The sequence below is a fragment of the Eupeodes corollae genome, chromosome 1 (assembly GCF_945859685.1).
Source record: "Eupeodes corollae chromosome 1, idEupCoro1.1, whole genome shotgun sequence".
NCBI classification, from domain to species: Eukaryota; Metazoa; Arthropoda; class Insecta; order Diptera; family Syrphidae; genus Eupeodes; species Eupeodes corollae.
Window position 1 is genome coordinate 110999255 of NC_079147.1, and position 17985 is coordinate 111017239.

General features: G+C 32.5%; 1 protein-coding gene across 2 annotated transcripts in view; it reads right to left on the bottom strand.

Moving 5' to 3' along the window:
- The window catches only part of LOC129942097 (neuroendocrine convertase 2), a 123550-nt gene extending 105822 nt beyond the window's left edge, over positions 1–17728 (bottom strand). The window contains exon 1 of one of the 2 annotated variants that reach the window (XM_056050895.1): positions 17107–17728. In XM_056050895.1, coding sequence (XP_055906870.1) covers positions 17107–17328 — 222 coding nt within the window. In that variant the 5' untranslated portion in view covers positions 17329–17728. The remainder of the gene's footprint in view (positions 1–17106) is intronic. The other variant, XM_056050896.1, reaches the window with a different exon arrangement.
- Positions 17729–17985: the final 257 nt, after the last annotated feature.

A 17985-nucleotide genomic window follows, 5' to 3' on the forward strand; every position in this document is an offset into this window, starting at 1 on the left:
GGTAATATAAGTGGACGTATCGCAAATATTCCTAAAGGACAATGAGTTGTCAAAAGTTGAAAAATGCCCGCTTACAATTTTTAGAACACATATTGCTTTTACTTAACCGAGTGTTCAACAACGAAGAAATACCAAAGAATTTCAAAGAGTCATCCATTTTAGCGATCTTTTAAAAAAGGAGATCCCAATCCCCCACGAAAACTACAGAGGTATCTACTTTTTACTCAGATGTTATATCTTAGACTTGTACCCTCTGTTGAAACAAACAAAAAAATAAGTTGTTTTCAGGCTGGGATTGAGCTAAATTTAAGACAGAAGTGGGTGTCCCGCAAGGTTGCATTTTGAGTCCTTTGCTCTTCTCACTTTTTATTAACGACATTGGAGACAGTGTTTCAGGGGGTGTATATTATGGTGATTTGCTTATTAAAATTCGAAATAATTTCAAACAAGCTAGAAAGACTTGTAACGGCCACATTCGACGAACCAAATTTGTGCATGACCAGAAGTTAAGGTAAAAAATACAACAGTGTCCTAAAGGTAGTAAACATTTCTGGAAGTTTGTAAAAAAACGTACGAAACACCACGTCATCCTCGGTTCCATCGCTCGTCTACAATGACATTCCCTATTGATATTTCAAAGGCATTTGATAGAGTTTGGCATCGCGCTCTTTTATCGAAAATACTTGCATTTGGTATTGATGAATCCCTTCTTAGATGGATTACAAACTACCTTCTAAGTATTCCAGTAGTATTGGACGGGTTCAAATCTGATATTCACAAAATAAACGCTGGTGTGCCCCAGGGCTCTGTTTTTTTTTTGTCTCCGACGTTCTTCCTTATTTTTATAAATGATCTTTTGTATGAAACTTCTAACCCACTACATTGTTTCGTTGATGACAGTACTCTTAGCTTTTCATATTCGTTTTTAGATTCTCATCCTAATCCTTTGGATGTGGAACTTCAATGGTAGCGTATGATAAGCTCATTAAATTCTGATCTTGACAGCAATGTACAATGGGGAATCAAAAATCCTGTAGAATTTAATGCTTCGAAAACTCAATGCTGTCTCCTGTTGTTAAAGCGTAACCTACCCCCGATGCCGCTATCCATGAGTGGCACTCGCATCCAGGAAACTAATCAACTGTCAATACTCGGTAAGTGTATCAAAGATCACCTCTTATGGAATGATCACATGTTCGATATTGCCAAAAATGCTGCTTGGTGCTTAGGATTTCTCTGACAGTGCAAGAAATTTTTCACCCCTTCTGATCTGGCTGTAATTTACAAAGCCTTCATTCCTCCAAAACTTGAATATAACTCACATATTTGGGCAAGTTCCCCTAAAATAAGCTTAAGTATTTTGGACATTATCCCAAAATGAGCTTTGAATATTAAATATTACGTCACTAGAACACCGCCGCAATGCTTCATGCCTTTCGTTGTTCTACCGATATTTTTATAAAAAGTGTTCTGTCGAATTAGCCAGTTGCATTCCTCCCCTCAAACAATTCAGCCGTAATACTCGTACTTCTAGGAATGCACATAAGTTTAACCTTGAGCTCAATTTTGGACGAACTGTCAAGTATAGAGATTCTTTCTTAAATCGCACATCGAGAATGTGGAGTGCTGAACCCAGCTCTGTTTTTTCCTATCATTTTGATATTCAAAACCTTAAGACCAATATGCATCGGTATCTCCTCTTGAATCCTTCACTATTTTCCTAAAGCTCGCACTGTGTTTAAACTTTAAACATGTTAAGGGTATTAATAACCCCTTGAGTGCCCGTTTATTATAAAAAAAAGAAAAAAGTGCTTTTATATGAGGATGTACTTGTCATTCCTCAGATAATCCGGTAACTCTACAACTGCAAATTAACAAACGTAACCAGTATTGTAACTCTTGGGATCTTCAAATAAACACGTCAAAGTCGAAGATTATAGTTTTCAGATCTCATAATCATTATGTCAGAAATGACCGTTCGTGGAACCTCAATGGTGAAAGAATAGAGGTAGTTAAAAAATGTAAATACTAAGGTTTTACAATAACACAAAATTTAAACATCGGACCTCATATAAAAGATAAAACATCAGTTGCGAGATCAGCCATTAACTGCATTTGGTCAAGATTTTTAAATAATAAAGGTATCGAACCGATGGTAAAATTCAAAGTATTTGATGCAACAATTAAAAGTTCACTCTGCCATGCTAATGAAGTGTATGGTTACGAATAATGTGAAGAATTTGAAGTTATCCTGATATATTTCTTGAAACGTGTATTTAAAGTCCCTTTAAATACACCTTACTATGCAATATATGTTGAATCTGGACTACCTCCAATTTTCTTAAAAAACCTTAAGGGAAATGCGGACTTTATTGTCAAAGTTTTAAGGAAATGTGATAGTAATCTTCAAAGAAAAGTACTCATGATTGCACTTCAGCGTTATTACACGACTTTCAAAGATTGGCAAGAATTGGCTACTAAATATTGTACGACATTGAATTAAGCCTTGAGTAACTTTGGTTCATGGAAGGATGAATTTTATGACTGCATCTCAGCAATTGACGAAAAAGTATTTCAAAATTTTCTGAACCGTGCTAAAGAGTCCATGTCAAGAACGATACCAAAAAAACTTAACCACTGTTTGGCGGAATCTAATTATTTTCGAAAAGAATTCACAGTTAACGAGAAACAAATTAATATTTAAGATCCGAACTGAAATGCTAGAGCTAAATTACAGACTTCATAGGGTTGATTTAAATCATAATTGTAATCTTTGCTACCTTAGTCAAATCGAAAACGTTCATCACTTCTTAGCAAGACTCCAATACTCCAAGAAATTCAACGTTTATACTTTAGGAAAAGCTTTCTTTCTGCAGAAGAGAATTACTCAATTCCAAATGGTTAGTGCGGCTGGAAAGTTCTTATCCGTTTTATTACTGAAGCTATCGCTTACAGAAATACTTATGTAAATCTCTTTTAAAATAAATCTTTTATTTTACTTCAGCTAAACTAAAAGCCCATCTTTAAGTAAATATTGAATCCATTAATCTACCATTACTCTTTAATCGATAAATTCATCAATCTTTTAAATTTCATCCAACTACGCAAGCAATTGGCCACACAACTCGAACGAATATGGTTTTTAATGGAATGAGTCATTTCCTGGCCACGTTATTTCTCGTTAAGGCGCGATATCAACTGGCCACAAAGATCTTGCGATTTGATACCTTTGGACTATGGCTCATCGTGATACAACTTGAGGCTTTCTTCTAAGCGATCGTTATAGAAGAATTCTCTTAGGTAATACTTGCGTTTTGTAGCATGTACAGAGGAGGTGAAGAACTGTTTCCTCATCTAAGCTGAACTAATTTACACAAGTTCTTACTTTCTCCAAAAAGTATATTAAGTTGTTTCCACTGTTCAGTGAGATGAATCTTGAAATCACCATTGGGCCTATTGCTACAAAAGCCACCTATTACCGGCTATTAAGAAGCCTTCGATCTTTCATAATCTTCTTAAGCTGATACGATCGGTCGATTACCGTTTTTGGATATGGTCTGGAAAAATGCTATCTTTCATTTGTTCGGAACAAGAACTGAAGAGAAGTACAGATAAAAAAAAAAAGCTTATAACCGGTGAAGGTTGAGATTTTGAAGGCTTTAGTACGAATACGAAAATAGATTGATCCAATTACTGCTGGAATCATATTACACTCCGGGCAGCGTTGAATTGGTAGCGAACTACCTTCCAAAGGATTAGGTTTCTCTTAAGAGGATGTTATGGACAACACACGTAGGAACAGTGAAGGGGAATAATTGCTTATTATTTTACAAATTACCAAAAGTTTTTACTGGATTTGTGACATTACAGATTTGGTCAGTCGAGTATGGGCGCTGCAGGCCTTCCTAGCTTGATCTTATCTTTTTCTAATTTTCCTATGCTGGGATCGCTTTTAATCAAAGTAAACTTACTTCCTTAACACTAACGCCCTCTTTACAGATCAATTAAACTAAGCATTTTCATTGGGTCTGATGCTTTTAACTCTCTTCGGGATAAAAGTCCTTTCTCTGTCGAAATCCTCATATCAGCGTTGGAATTAACTTTTCTATCGAGGAAGCATAATGACCAGTTAAGGATCCTAATAGAATTATGGTCACCGTCTTATTAGCTCTCCCGTATATGTTACCAAACGGTTCTCTTAGAAGCTCTTTCTTCAACTGGCAAGTTTTGAAACAAGAAATTAGCTAATACAACAGATGTGCCTTGAGGAGATAGAACAGTGCCAAAATTAAGGATATTTATGTGGGCTTAGCTGAGTAAGTTGGATAAACACCCATTCAGGTATAATAATTAATAAGGTTGACTCAAATGAGTTTAATTTATTTAGGTACCTTAAGTAGTTTTGCAATCAATTAAGAAAATGTTTATATTCATATGAAAAACAAAGTAAAACCCGAAAATCAGAGTTTCTTCTTGAATTATAGTGGCTACTTAGAATTTGTAATCAAAGTAAATACTTCAATTTTATTCATACCATAAATTGTTGGGTAATTTTTAAACTTTGTATTTTTTATCCCTAAAAGAAAATTTAATGAATTCACCCTTCTGTGGAAACCAATGTATGCTTACAACTAGCTACCTCAAGGAATTTTTTGTTGTTCGATTTTTGTTTGTTAATCACCGCTCTTTATATATTCCTCATCTTTGCACTAATAATTAAAAAGACACGTGTTAAGCTGAAGCTTTCTAAGAAGTTTCTCAAAAAGTAAACTTACATGTTTTCTATATTTTCAAACATCTTAACTCTTTTACTTCATCAAAGTCCCACAGAATATTGAAAGTAAATTCATACTTTTGTTTGGTTTTAAGATATAACGATTAAGTCGTTTACGATAGTTACAACTTCAAAACTTCTTATTTAAGTTTAATATTAAATCGCTTTTCATAACCGACATCATCAGTTGAAATAGCAAAAATAGCATCAGAGGATTTGCTCGTGTCTTATTTCGCAATCAGAAGATTAAAATTCTCGCATTTTGAAAATATATGGAAGTGCAGAAGCAGTTTTTGTTTGGGATATTTAGCTTATAAGGGATTTGTAGACTAAGCCTTATTGTTGAACTTTTACGTCACTTCTGCCTCCCTTTGCATCTCCGGTGCATATTGGTTGTGGGTGCAGGAAAAATATTGTGATAATACGAGTATGATGTAGGTTAGGTATTTATCAATGTATCTTGTCATTTTCATCAATATTGAGCTGCTACCACAAAGGGATGCTCTGGGACGCAGGACATTATTGATTTTGATAACATGTTATGTATTGTACCTATGCATGCACGTATTTTTCGAGTTTATATATTTATAAAAATATGATGCTCTTACATAATTCGAAATATGTATACATCTGAAACTTTATTTAAGCTGCTAATAGTGGTACTACATGTTTCCAAGCTATTTTAAAAAAGTTTTTGATGAATCTATCCCAGTTAACTCTAGTTCTTCTTCTTCAGTGTTAAACTTTCAATAAAAATATTAATTTTAATACACCTAAGGGAAGTGCTGCACTAGTGATACTGAGAAAAAGGATACCTTCTAAACTGTAGAGGCATCAGCCCTAATATGTGAACGACAAAAGCCCATCGTCAACAACCTAATAGGTCCTTATCAGTCTGGTTTAAGACCAATCCAAATATTCACATTAAGGCAGATCCTGGATAAAAACCTAAGAACATCAAATCGACACCCACCATCTCTTCATCGATTTCAAGACCACATATGACAATATCTACATGGTCGAGCCGTAAAGAGCTATGTCTAATTTTGTTATCCCTTTCCAAACCTTTCGATGTCAAAAAATGCAATGCTGATGACATTGAAATAATCGGAAGAACTCAGCGTGATGTTAATGGTGCTTTTGTCGAATTTGTGTTACGTCACCAGACGTAACTCTGAGGAAGTTAAGGACTTTGTCTACTTAGGCTCCATTAGGAATACAGAGAAGCAAGAAGAAAGCAATTGTAATACATACTTATTTAATTGAACGTTATTTTTATTTAGATGTTTTTGAGAAAGCGAACAGGTAGATTGTGTAATTACCGATTTTAGTAAAGCGTTTGATAACTTTTGTCAACAACTACAGTATGCCGAACCCATTTTAAACGCTAAGGATTTAAGTACATTGACTCGTCTTATTCGTGTAACTGCTTGCGTTTTCCGAACTATTGAGGTGTTTCGAAAGCACGATTTTGATTATATTTCTGCTGAAGATATTACCAAAGCTGATATTTACTGCCAGTATTATCATGATATCGATAAGTTTAAAAGAGTTGGTGGTCGTCTCCAAGATGTTCAAAATAATACAAACATTGCTCACCAAATCATCTTACCGCAGTCATCTCATGTGACGAAACTTATAGTAATTGATCTTCATGCAAGGATCTTCCACGGTGGTGCCTCAGCCTATTTTTCACACTTACGCTCAAAATACTGAGTTATAAGAGGATGGCAAATAGTAAAGAATGTTATCAAAAATTACTTCGTTTGTAACTTACAAAAGATAGAGACTTGTCATCTAGAGCATTCGAGCTATCTGGAATTGACTTCGCAGGTCCGTTGTACGTTTTTGATTATTTACATATGCAGCAGTTCGTGTTGTTCATCTCGAATACACAAACGAACTTAGAGCTGAGAGTTGCATTCTTGCAACGACGACGATTCATTGCTTGGCTAGGAGCTCCACGCATAATATATTCTGACAACGCTACACCTTTCAAGAAAACGTCCTCTGAGTTCCAGCAGCTAAGAAATGTAAGATCCAGTAAACGTTTTCTCGATCTCCATGGTGGGAAGGCTTCTGGGAGCTATACTGGTGGGGTTGGTTAAAACAGCTTTACGAGCAGCTGTACGACGAGCAACTCTTAACAACGATCAGCTGCATACGTTGCTAACAGAAGTTGAATGTGTGGTGAATACAAGGCTCTTAACGTATATGGGCGATAACCTATTAGACCTTTCACCACTCACTTCTTCTAATTTTCTAAATAGACCATGTGGACCTCCACAAGATTTTCCATCTGAATATCAAACCGGTAATGCATTACGAAAGCTGTGGCAAGAGCGCCTAATTTTCATAGCTGCTTTCAAGAACAGGTGGTTTAAAGAGTACCTTTTTCAACTTAGATCCTTACATCATTCCAAAAATTACGCCCAGTCTAACCTTCAAGTTGGAGATGTGGTATTAGTGGAAGATTCATCGTTGCCTCGACCCCTATGGCATTTAGCTGTAATACAAGAGGCTTTTCTTGGGCGAGACGGTAAAATTCGAGCCTGTGAGATAAAGCTTTCTAGCGGTTCTATTTTACGAAGGCCGAAACAACTGCTATACACTTTAGACATTTCAAATAAATCTTAACATTTGATATGTTCGTATTGGAAATTAAATAAAATTGATTTTTGCGATAAATAATTTGCTATATCCCGCAGCATTTTAAACTGCGGATGGGGTAATGTTCAGGTCGTAGGCAGCAATCATCCTCCTTTTACCCAAGAATGGGAGTCTATGCCCCTATGGTCATAATTAAATTAACCAAATAATTTGAGCGTACTCATATAATTTGTCCTGTCTACAGGCGTATTCGAATTTTTCAAATGCGAAATAACAAATTCCTAATAAAATGTATACACAACAAATCGGAATGTGTTAATTCTCTCAATATGGACTTAAAATATTTTTGAGTACATAAATATCTTAAAGGACAAAGTTGAAACAAAAAAAAAATCCTCATTCTAGGTGAATAAAGAGATGATGAATTTTTATTCTGATGTTTAAGAGGTTATATATTGAATAAGCAAATATGACACAACAAGCCCTGAAGCCCTTCCACAGCTCCCATCATAAACGCCTTAAATTAATTCTTCAATAAATTCATCTATCCATAGGAACATATACCTACGCAAAAGTTAAACCCAATTTGGCTTTACTTGCGAAAACTTTGGTTACATAATTTTGAGCTATTTATGGATCTTCTTATAAATTCGACGACGAAGATGTAAACAAAATCTAATAAAATAAAAATTAAATATAAAAAAAAGAACTATGGTAATGAATTGTGACGTGGGACATATACACACATAAAAACCCTTTTTAGTAAAATATATAAAGAAAAGAGGACAATTTTCTAATTTAAATTGACTATCTACCACGGAGCCTTTATAAAGTACATATTGTATACCTAGTACCTAGCAAGGTTTGCTCTTTTCTTGAGGGAAAAGTTAATTATATTTCTGAAAAGAACAGTCAAGTTCACAATGGATTTTAAGATTCTATAAATAATGTCGTACCTCGTTTTTGGTAAGTACAATGGCATTGAATTGTTTGGTTTTGTCCTGCAGTGAGTGCGCCTAGCTCCCTTACAAGACCGTCTACCTTTGCTCATAGAATGAAAGTTAATGATTACCCAGGAGCCAGCCAATTTTAAAACCTGAAGCTATGAATTAAATATTAAATAGCCTAGATGTATGTGCTTTAAAATGATAACAATTGGTTTTTTTTTGGTTAAACCTTAAGAAATATTCTTTCCAAATACAATGGCTTAAAACACTGTTGTTCTAAGTTTGTATCAATAATATTTTTTTCAAATGACGGAACATCATTTAAAGATAAATCGGATTATCATTACAATAAATTTTGCTTATTCATCCTAAACAAAACTCAAAGAAAAGTTTTTCATAGCTGAAAAGTTTATAGATTCCCTCATTTTCTATTGTTTGACTATTTCCAAAGAGGGATATCAAATTCAAAGCAAATTGAAGATAAACCCTTATCATGAGGATACGCATTGAGAAATAAGGATTAATAATAAAATTTATCTTTTTGCAAATCCATATCGGTTGAGAAAATTGTTTTGTAAAGGTTTTAAACATTCGATTCACTCAATTTCTTTTTAAATGTGTATCGTTTAAAAAACAGGGTATCTATTTTGTGGTTTCAAAAGTATAGGGCTGAAATTCGACATCTGTCAAACCAATTATTTTGTTCAATTAAAAGCTTGGCATTTAGGAAAATGGATCGCTTAGCTATATGCACAAGGCACACACATTTTTAAAACCTGCCACAGCCACATTTCGTGGTTTAAGAGGAGGTTATAGTTTACATATTCGTCCAACTACGCAAACAATTGGCAAAATTGTGAAGAAATTTGAAGACTGGATTTAAAACAGATGTTGTAAGGTCTGTGCATTATTGTTAAGCTCGTTCCATACCACTGAAAATATCGCTGCTGTAAGAGAAGGTGTTGCCGAAGACCCGAATGTGTCGATTCCTCGTCGTTCTCGGAAACTAGAACTGTCTTACGGCACATTATGGCATATTTTGCATTTCGAACTACACCTACATCCATATAAATTCCAGCACACACAACAACTGAAGTCAGCTGACCACTCGCAACGTCATAGATACGTCAAATTGTTGCTTGAACAACAGGCGGTGGACCATTTTTCGAACAAATTTTTTTTCAGCGACGAAGTACATTCCCACTTGGTGGGCATGTTTATAAACAAAATAGTCGTGTTTGGGGTTCGGAGAATCCTCAATTAATTGAAGAGAGACTTCCACAAAAAGTCACTGTTTGGTGCGGTCTTTGGTCCGGATACGTGATTGGGCCTTACTTCTTCTGAAACTACGATGAAACTACTGTCACTGTCAATTCGGGTCGTTATGGTCACCTATGATAACTGACTTTTTTGCCGGCTATTAGAGAATACGACTTGAAGAATATGTGGTTTCAACAAGACGATTTGACAGTGTTTAACTTTTTCGCGAAAGACCGTGTCTATGCAGACTTTTGAGCACTTTAAAACCAACATTCGACAAGTTATGGTTGAGATAAGATAAGATAAGATAAGTGTCAAAAAGTGGTAGAAAATTGCAACAAATCAAATCTGTTAAAATAAATGTACAAGTGCACAGTGACTAGATAAACAGAGCCAAATTATTGGTCAGACATTTTCATTTTACAAAGCACTCTAAGAACCAGCACTTTAAAAATGTGGATATCAATGTGAAACTGAATCTTAAAAACTTTACAAAGGGTATTTTCAAATTGGTTTTCATAAATTTTTATTTTTTTGGCTTTTGGGATTAAAAATTTTTTACTTTTACTAGCAGTATATTTTTTTTTAAATTTCCTTTTTCATGTCTTGATGTTGTTATTTGTCGAACAATATTAATTTACACACCTCGTTTTTGGGATATTGAAAAATGATAATTTTTAAAATAAAAACCGACATTTCTTTTAAAACAATCTTTGCACGTTTTCAAATGTGCAAAACATTTATATTTTTCTTATCTTTTATAAAATCCATAAATTAAGAAACTGGGAGAGAACATAGATAATTTTTAAAATAAAAACCAACCAACAAATATTGTCACAGATGTAAATCTCAATGTAATAATTGTAAGCGAAATGGCAATACCAACCAATTTAAATTTCTGGCACAAAATTTTTAACATACTATTGTTAAGGGTTAAAAATTTTACTAGTTATAAATTTGCTAAATATTTAGCAAATTACTCAGACACTCCAAAACTGTAAACCTTTCTTTTCGTTTTGCTAACTAGTAAAATGCTAATTGCTTTTTATTAAAAAGTGGGCATCCAAACATTTCCAAAAGTGACAGTTCGTAAAAATTAACAAAGCAAATACACTTAAACGGGCCTATTAATTGGAATTCCCAACTGTTGAATGGGCCATTCCATTTACTGCTCTTATAAGAATAATTGCACAGAAATGTCTTGGATTTAGCAAATTTTTAAAAATTAAAGTAGTATTTCCGGGATTTTAACTTTAGCAAATTGTTAAGAAAATAGATGTAAAAATTGTTTAAATTTAGATAAATTATCTTTTAAGGTTAATAAATTGCTAAAAATGGCTTAAACTTTTTATAAAAATGTTGCGACATTAAAAACAAAAATCCTTTGTAGACAGGTTAAGTGAAAACGAACTTAAATTAAGAGTTTTTCAAAATTGTATTAAAACAGCCGTTATTTATTTACAAACACTCATGATTTTTTTCACAACCTCATCAAAAATATAGCAACATTTCAAGTTATACTTTAACCATGAAATGATAACGTGTGTTTTTTTGGACGTCTAGTTTTTAATCTGACAATACTTTTTTGAAGCTGATGTTTTTGACAGCTGTCACTTGATTTATGCTCAGTGAGGTTTGCTATTTCATTATAAACAGGCTTGATCCCGACAATGTTTGCAAATCGCAAACACAATCAATTTATTCAAAGAAACTTTTCGTGAGCGCATTATCATAAGTCGTTGTGGGCCTGTGGGTGTTTCCTACAAATTTGTCCGATTTAACACCGCTGGACTATTTTTTTGTGGAATTAAATGAAGTCTTTTATCAACGCAGAAAGATTTCTGAAATGTTTTTAATCGGACTAAACACAAACCACATCTGTCAAACTGACAGACGAAAAGTGCATTTGATTTGATGCATAGAAGATATTTGTAAATAGGCAGCTTCAGACGACATTAAGGACTTGAAAGTAAGGCAAGTTTCTAGTATCTGATTGACCAGCAGTCAAAAAATTCCCTTCCAATTAAGGCATCTATATTGGAAAGATGACTGGAAAGTTAATCAAGAAAAGTCTCTCTGACTTTCAAGTCGAGTCTACTTATGTCAAAATGACGGCTGATCATATTTTTCATTCAATTGTAAGCTGGACTTTATTATCCTACGATTTATATTTTCTGAACAATTCCATTAAATGTTTTGTATAAAAAGTTCGTTGTCAAATTGAAAAAGAAATAAATTATATATCTTTAAAATATAAAATATATATAAAATCGTGATGGACATGTAGCATGTCTGAAGAGTGTTTGGTAGACAATAATGTTTTTGGTAGTTTTTGTACAATGATCTGAAAGTAGAAATTAGTAAAGTAAATTACCGAGTTCTAAGTATATGACACTTGGAAAACTATCTAATTGTCTTGATCAAAATTTACGTTTATTCTGTTTGAACCTCCCCAATCTCTCACAAAATTAAGATCAGACAAAATTAATTCAAATAAAAATATGTATATAAAGAGATTTAGGGCGAAAGTGTTATAAAATTTAAATACAAAATAAGCTATTTTTGTAACATCTGGATTAGTTTCAATCACATGGACTTTAATAGAACAATTCGATTCTCAAAATTCACGTAATATATTTAAATAACAAGTATGTTTATTATGAACAAAACGGAAGAAAAAAGAATTTCCGACAACAACATGTAACAGATTTTCTATTTTTTCCAAAATTCGTCAAAATGTATTTAAATCCCAAGCTATTTCAACCTGCAGACTATCTAGACTTGGTTTGTGGTAAATGGTATTTCCACAAAATTGAGATACAATGAGTCACAAAAGTCTACGAATAGGTATGAAAAATGGTATATCAATGATTATAGCAAAAACTCGAAGATATTTTAATAAATAATAAAATATTATTAAATATTATTAATATAGTACCCGTAGGGTGTTGATTAGTGCGTTAGATTTTCATCGTAAAGGGTCTTGGGTTGAATCTCTGCCGGTTCCACCTAAAGTTTTTTCACTGGTACTCCTCCAACAGCTAGTTACGAAAGTTAACATATAAAACATTGTTCTAATGCTGTCTTTAACACTGCTATTTTAATTATAAAATTTGAATTCATCATAATCGTGGGTAAAAGTCCCTCAACTGTGTAAACAATAATACAAAATTATATTAATAGAGGACAGCAAATAAGCCAAGTTCTTGCTGTCTAAAAAATAAGTACTCACGATATCCGAAGCATTATTCAGAAAGTTAACTATAATCCTCTAATAAGTGCAGTTAAATTGGCGGAGGAAATTTCAAATACGTCTAAAAAAGAAGACCACCCAGAGCAAATGCGAAGATTTTTGAGATCTGAAGGGTTTGATGGAAGAGAGCCAAGAAAAAAAACATTTATCAGTAACGTTAATCGAGAAAAACGCTAAAGGCCCAACTATAATAGGCATAAGCAAACATAAGCTTATGTCAAAAACCCAATGAAAATTCACTTAAGTTTGCGAAATTACGTATGTGCGTGTGTGTATACGTACCTTCGTACGTCCGTACGTACGCGACGATTTTTGTAAAAAAAGGTAAACATTTAGGTTAACCCTAAATATCTTCCGAGCGAATGACGCTAGACTTGAATAAATTTTATATTATACTTGCTTTTTACCCGCGGCTTCGCCCGCAGTGGAAAAATTAAATAAGTATGAGAGATAAAGGGTAAGGGTATAATAATAGAAGTGAGTCAATATAATAACTAAATTTTATTGCTTGGCTGAGATCAACAATTTTTAAAAATTACTACAGACAATGAAGTTTCAACACCTTAATATATGCTTATTAAAATGCAATAAAAAATGTTAAAATATATTTCACCGTAACAAAAATAAATAATTCTGAATTCTAAAAAAATAAGAGTCCACCACTGCCGGAGTCTTACGTAAAACTTGATGGAAAACATGATTTTGCTCTGGAAGTAATTGAGGGACTAATTCTGCCACTTGATGTTGAAGTGCTATGAAATCATAATCTAGCTCTCGTGCAATTTCATTACCAAAATCATCCACATTGTATCTTCGAGGGCTGGATATTCCAAAATCATCTAATTTTTTTCCAACCATCGTAAGAAACTTGTTTTCGATTATAATTAGCGTTTTATTGTAGACATGTTCATTGAAAGTATTGTCTGTGTGTACTTGCTGTAGTTGATGTAAAATATCTTCAGCCATGTATTCTTTGTACTTATTCTTTGTACTTTGAGGGTTAGAAAGACCGCAAGAAGATAAAAGCGTAGAGTAAAGTTCCCTGATTTTATCTGGCATTGCACAGCTTCCTCCAAAGTTTCATCCCAATGATTGTCATTTTCTAACAGTAATCGCCGAGCTTCACATGCTTCTCGGTAGGTTTGACATTCCTGACCATTGACAATTTTAAGTTCTGTAAAGCTAATTGGACCTCTAACATGATGCAACAACATGCGCAGACAAAAGCATTCAAAATCCGTAACATGTACGGTAAATATAGATATTGTCGTCACCGTCGGTAATACAGTGGGTTGGTATTACAATATTCAGGGTTGAAACTTCATTACTATGATGCAGATTATGCTTGATGGCGTTGAAGTAGCTAAATTTGACGATATTTTGACAAACAATTTTCTTATTTTTCGTAATTTTTTTTTATTTTTTTAATAAAAAGTATCCTATGTTACTTCTAATACCTTCGGTTAAGTAGTTTTTGCGTTAAAGCGTAACAAACAAACTTACATTCGCATTTATAATATTAGTATGATATAGCAACGTGAAACCAAACCAGTATATTTTTGGGGAAAAAAAACAATTAACGGGGTTTTTATAAATCGAAAAAACTTATACGAATAAAAAATGATTTCATCTCCAAAACAATTTTTTGCAACAAAAAAAAAACGGTTTTTAACATCTGGTAAAGTTTTGATAAAAATCAAAATAATAGTTTTTTTTATAAAAAGTAAAAACCCAAAAAAAAAGACTTTACTCGAAGTTGGTAACAATTGAATTTCGACTGAAATATCTTTTCAAAAACTTGAGATTATGGCTTCAAACTCATTTTATCTTATAAAAAATATTGTTGTAAACATTCGGCAAAATTTTGAGTTGAAAAGTTGAATTGACAGTTGTTGTTTACAAAAAATACAAACTTAATAAAAAATTTCACAAAAGTTGGTAAAAGTTGATTTTTGACTAAAATATATTTTCAAAAAAATTGATACAATGGCTTCCACTTAATTTTAACTTATAAGAAATATTATTTTCAATTTTCAAAAAAATGTTGAGAAAAATGGAACTAACAGTCTTTTTACAAAAAATAAAAACCTAAACAAAAAAATTAATAAAAGTTGTTAAAAATTGATTTTGGACTCAAATATCTTTATAAAACTTTGAGATATTGGCTTTAAACTACTTTGGACCTTTAAAAAATATTTTGTCAACATTTACAAAAAAATAAATACCTAATACTAAAACTTGGTAAACATTTACTTTCGACTCAAATAGCTTTTCAAAAATATTGTCTTCGAACTTTTTTTAAATATTGTTTTCGATATTCTGTTGTTTTTTTTTTTTAAATCCGTCCCTTTTTTATGAACAAAATAAAATCTACAAGAAATAGTACGCAAATTTGGTAAAAGTTGATGTTCAATTCTTGATATCTCTCAAATTAATTTCATTCATCCAATTTGTAAAAATTTAAGAAATGCTACTTGAATTGGTAAATATGTGTTTTCGACTAAAAATCTATTTAACTAAACTCGATTTTGAGACTAAACTATTTCTTGATATGAAAATTATTGTTGGTAATGTTAAAATTTTCAAGAATAATTCTATTGACAACTTTTTTAACCTAAGACGAAAACCTACACACTTTTAAGCAAGACAAATTGACAGACGGGATGGGAAGTTATCAGTGTGGGTCACATCCCAGCCTCCTTTAATTTTTTTTTTAATTAACTTCATTTTGATGACTTATTTTGTTACTTAATTATTTAAAAACAAAAAATGCTCTTTGTTAAATTAATACAACGAATGCATTTTAATTAAATGCGGTAATTTATCACTAAACGTAGAATTTTGTGACTGACTTAAAACTGAGATTTTTTACTATTTCGATTTCGAAATGTCTATAATAATTTGTATTCAATATTGGTAGTCCCTGACAGTTAATTAGCTTTAATAAAAATGAGGGAACTTATTTTGAGACATGCTAAGTGACTTGGTACCGAATCTCTATTATAACTATAGTATTTTTTTATTTGCTGATTTGGTATGATCTGAGTGGACGATAAGTTTTAAGACTTATTCCAACATTATTTCTGAATTATTAAACTCCAATATTTTCAATAAACAAATTTTCATGGACTTTTATGAATGCTTGAATAATAAATATTATGTACATATGTTTACAAATGGCTTCTTATATCTGAGTGTTGACATGATTAAATTATTAATTGCTCAAAACGCAACTTAACGGTGTACAATAAATATAATATTCTACACACACAGCAATTAATTTAATGCTCCCTTACATTTTTCTTATACCCACTTTGGGACCTTAATATATTAACCTTTACCTCTACGATGTACCTTAACGTATTTTTGACAAATATGTTACATTCGACTTAATGAGTCGTGGATTTTATGTTAAATGCCATAGAAACATAGCTGCTGTGTTTTTCAAATCATAAATAATATACCTAATTTATTACATGTCGACATACATTCATATGTACATTGGAAGACATGTATTTAGGTATATAAAATCGTACAAAATAAAAGTTCACAAAATACATTCCCTTTATAGCTTGTGCCCCTTATTTCATATGTGCCACAGTGATGATGATGACCTACATAATTTTTTTAAATGCCACGCGAAACCTGCCAATGAATAAGACAGATCCATATTTTTTGTATGTTAAATAAAGCTACCCTGGTTACAAAATTAGGTTCTGTAAAGTTCTCCTAAAAGTAATTAAAATATAATTGCACTCTACTTCCGAAGCAAAGCTATGTATATACTATATGTATGTATAATGTGGGTAATGTGCAATTGCGGCATAACAACATGACGTCTTTCTTTCTCCACACTTTGAAAGCAGGTGGTTCATAAAACTAAACAGAGAAACACCCCCAAGGTCAAGTTTTTACAAACAACCCTTATTATTTTGTATTGGAATGCGAGTATTTCTGTTGGTACTCGTACATTAATGATTTATAAGCTACCATAACTTCTGTATGCAAATAGTTTAAATTGTTCATATTTTCAAATACGACGATGACGATGAATCGAAAATGAAAAAGACAGATGCTGCTCCTCTGACTCTGGCAGATACACAACACTCTTGAAACCTAAATTCACTTCACCATCACCATTTGCAAGTTCAACGCCAAAGTGATTTTCATTGATTTTTCTCAAAAATCGTAAGACAAATAAATAAATATAAAACTTTTGGCTTTTGAAACTGAAATCGACGACAAAATATGTTTTGACTTACCGGGCCTAGATTATCAAAGCCATATTGAGATGCAATTTGGTGGGCCAAATCATTCTCAACACTTCGTCGAAATCGAACTAGAAACGAACTGGTGAAAACATCATTTCCAAATCCTGCACCACCAGAAGCATTCGAAACGGTGATTATTGAAAAAACTGCACAGATTAGTGTCCAAAAAAGTATAAACCCTTCAAACTTTAGCATCATTTCATAAAAGTTCATAAGTTTTATGAAAAATCAAGAAATGTATTTTTTAACTTTCACTTGTTTTGTGTTTTAGAAAACTTAAAAAAAAAGAAATAGAAAACCACAAAATAATTAAATATTTTCTTCTTTTTCAATTCAATTCCGCTTGTTTTCCGGCTAAGGATTTTTTATTTAACTTGGCAGAGATAGGAAGTGTTTTCTTTTGGGAAGGGCTTTTCTTTAATGTTTTTCTTTATTTTCAATTCTGGTTTATATAAACACCTTTTTGAGGTTTTGAAAAACACTCTCCTAAGTTGGTCGGTAAAAAATAACAAAGGGTAGAAAAATGTTTATTTTTACTTTTAACTTATTTTTTTCACCCGCGCAATGTATCCGTTCGATGAAACAACGACCAAGCAAATTCGAGTTTCAAAACGAAAAACCTTTTGGGGGTTCACTATATACCTTTTGACGGATAGCTTGAAAGCAGTTGAATTCTTGAATGTGTTGTGAATTGGGGAGCTTTTTCATCTTGTACATATACAAAAACTTGAATGAGTATTGAAAATGAGTGTAGAAGAATACGTTTGTATTGGGGAATCTCAAAACTTAAGTTATTCTCAGATATGTGAATGAATAATGGGGGTGGAAAAGTATAAAAATTGTCTGGTACGCCTGTCAAAAGGAGCATAG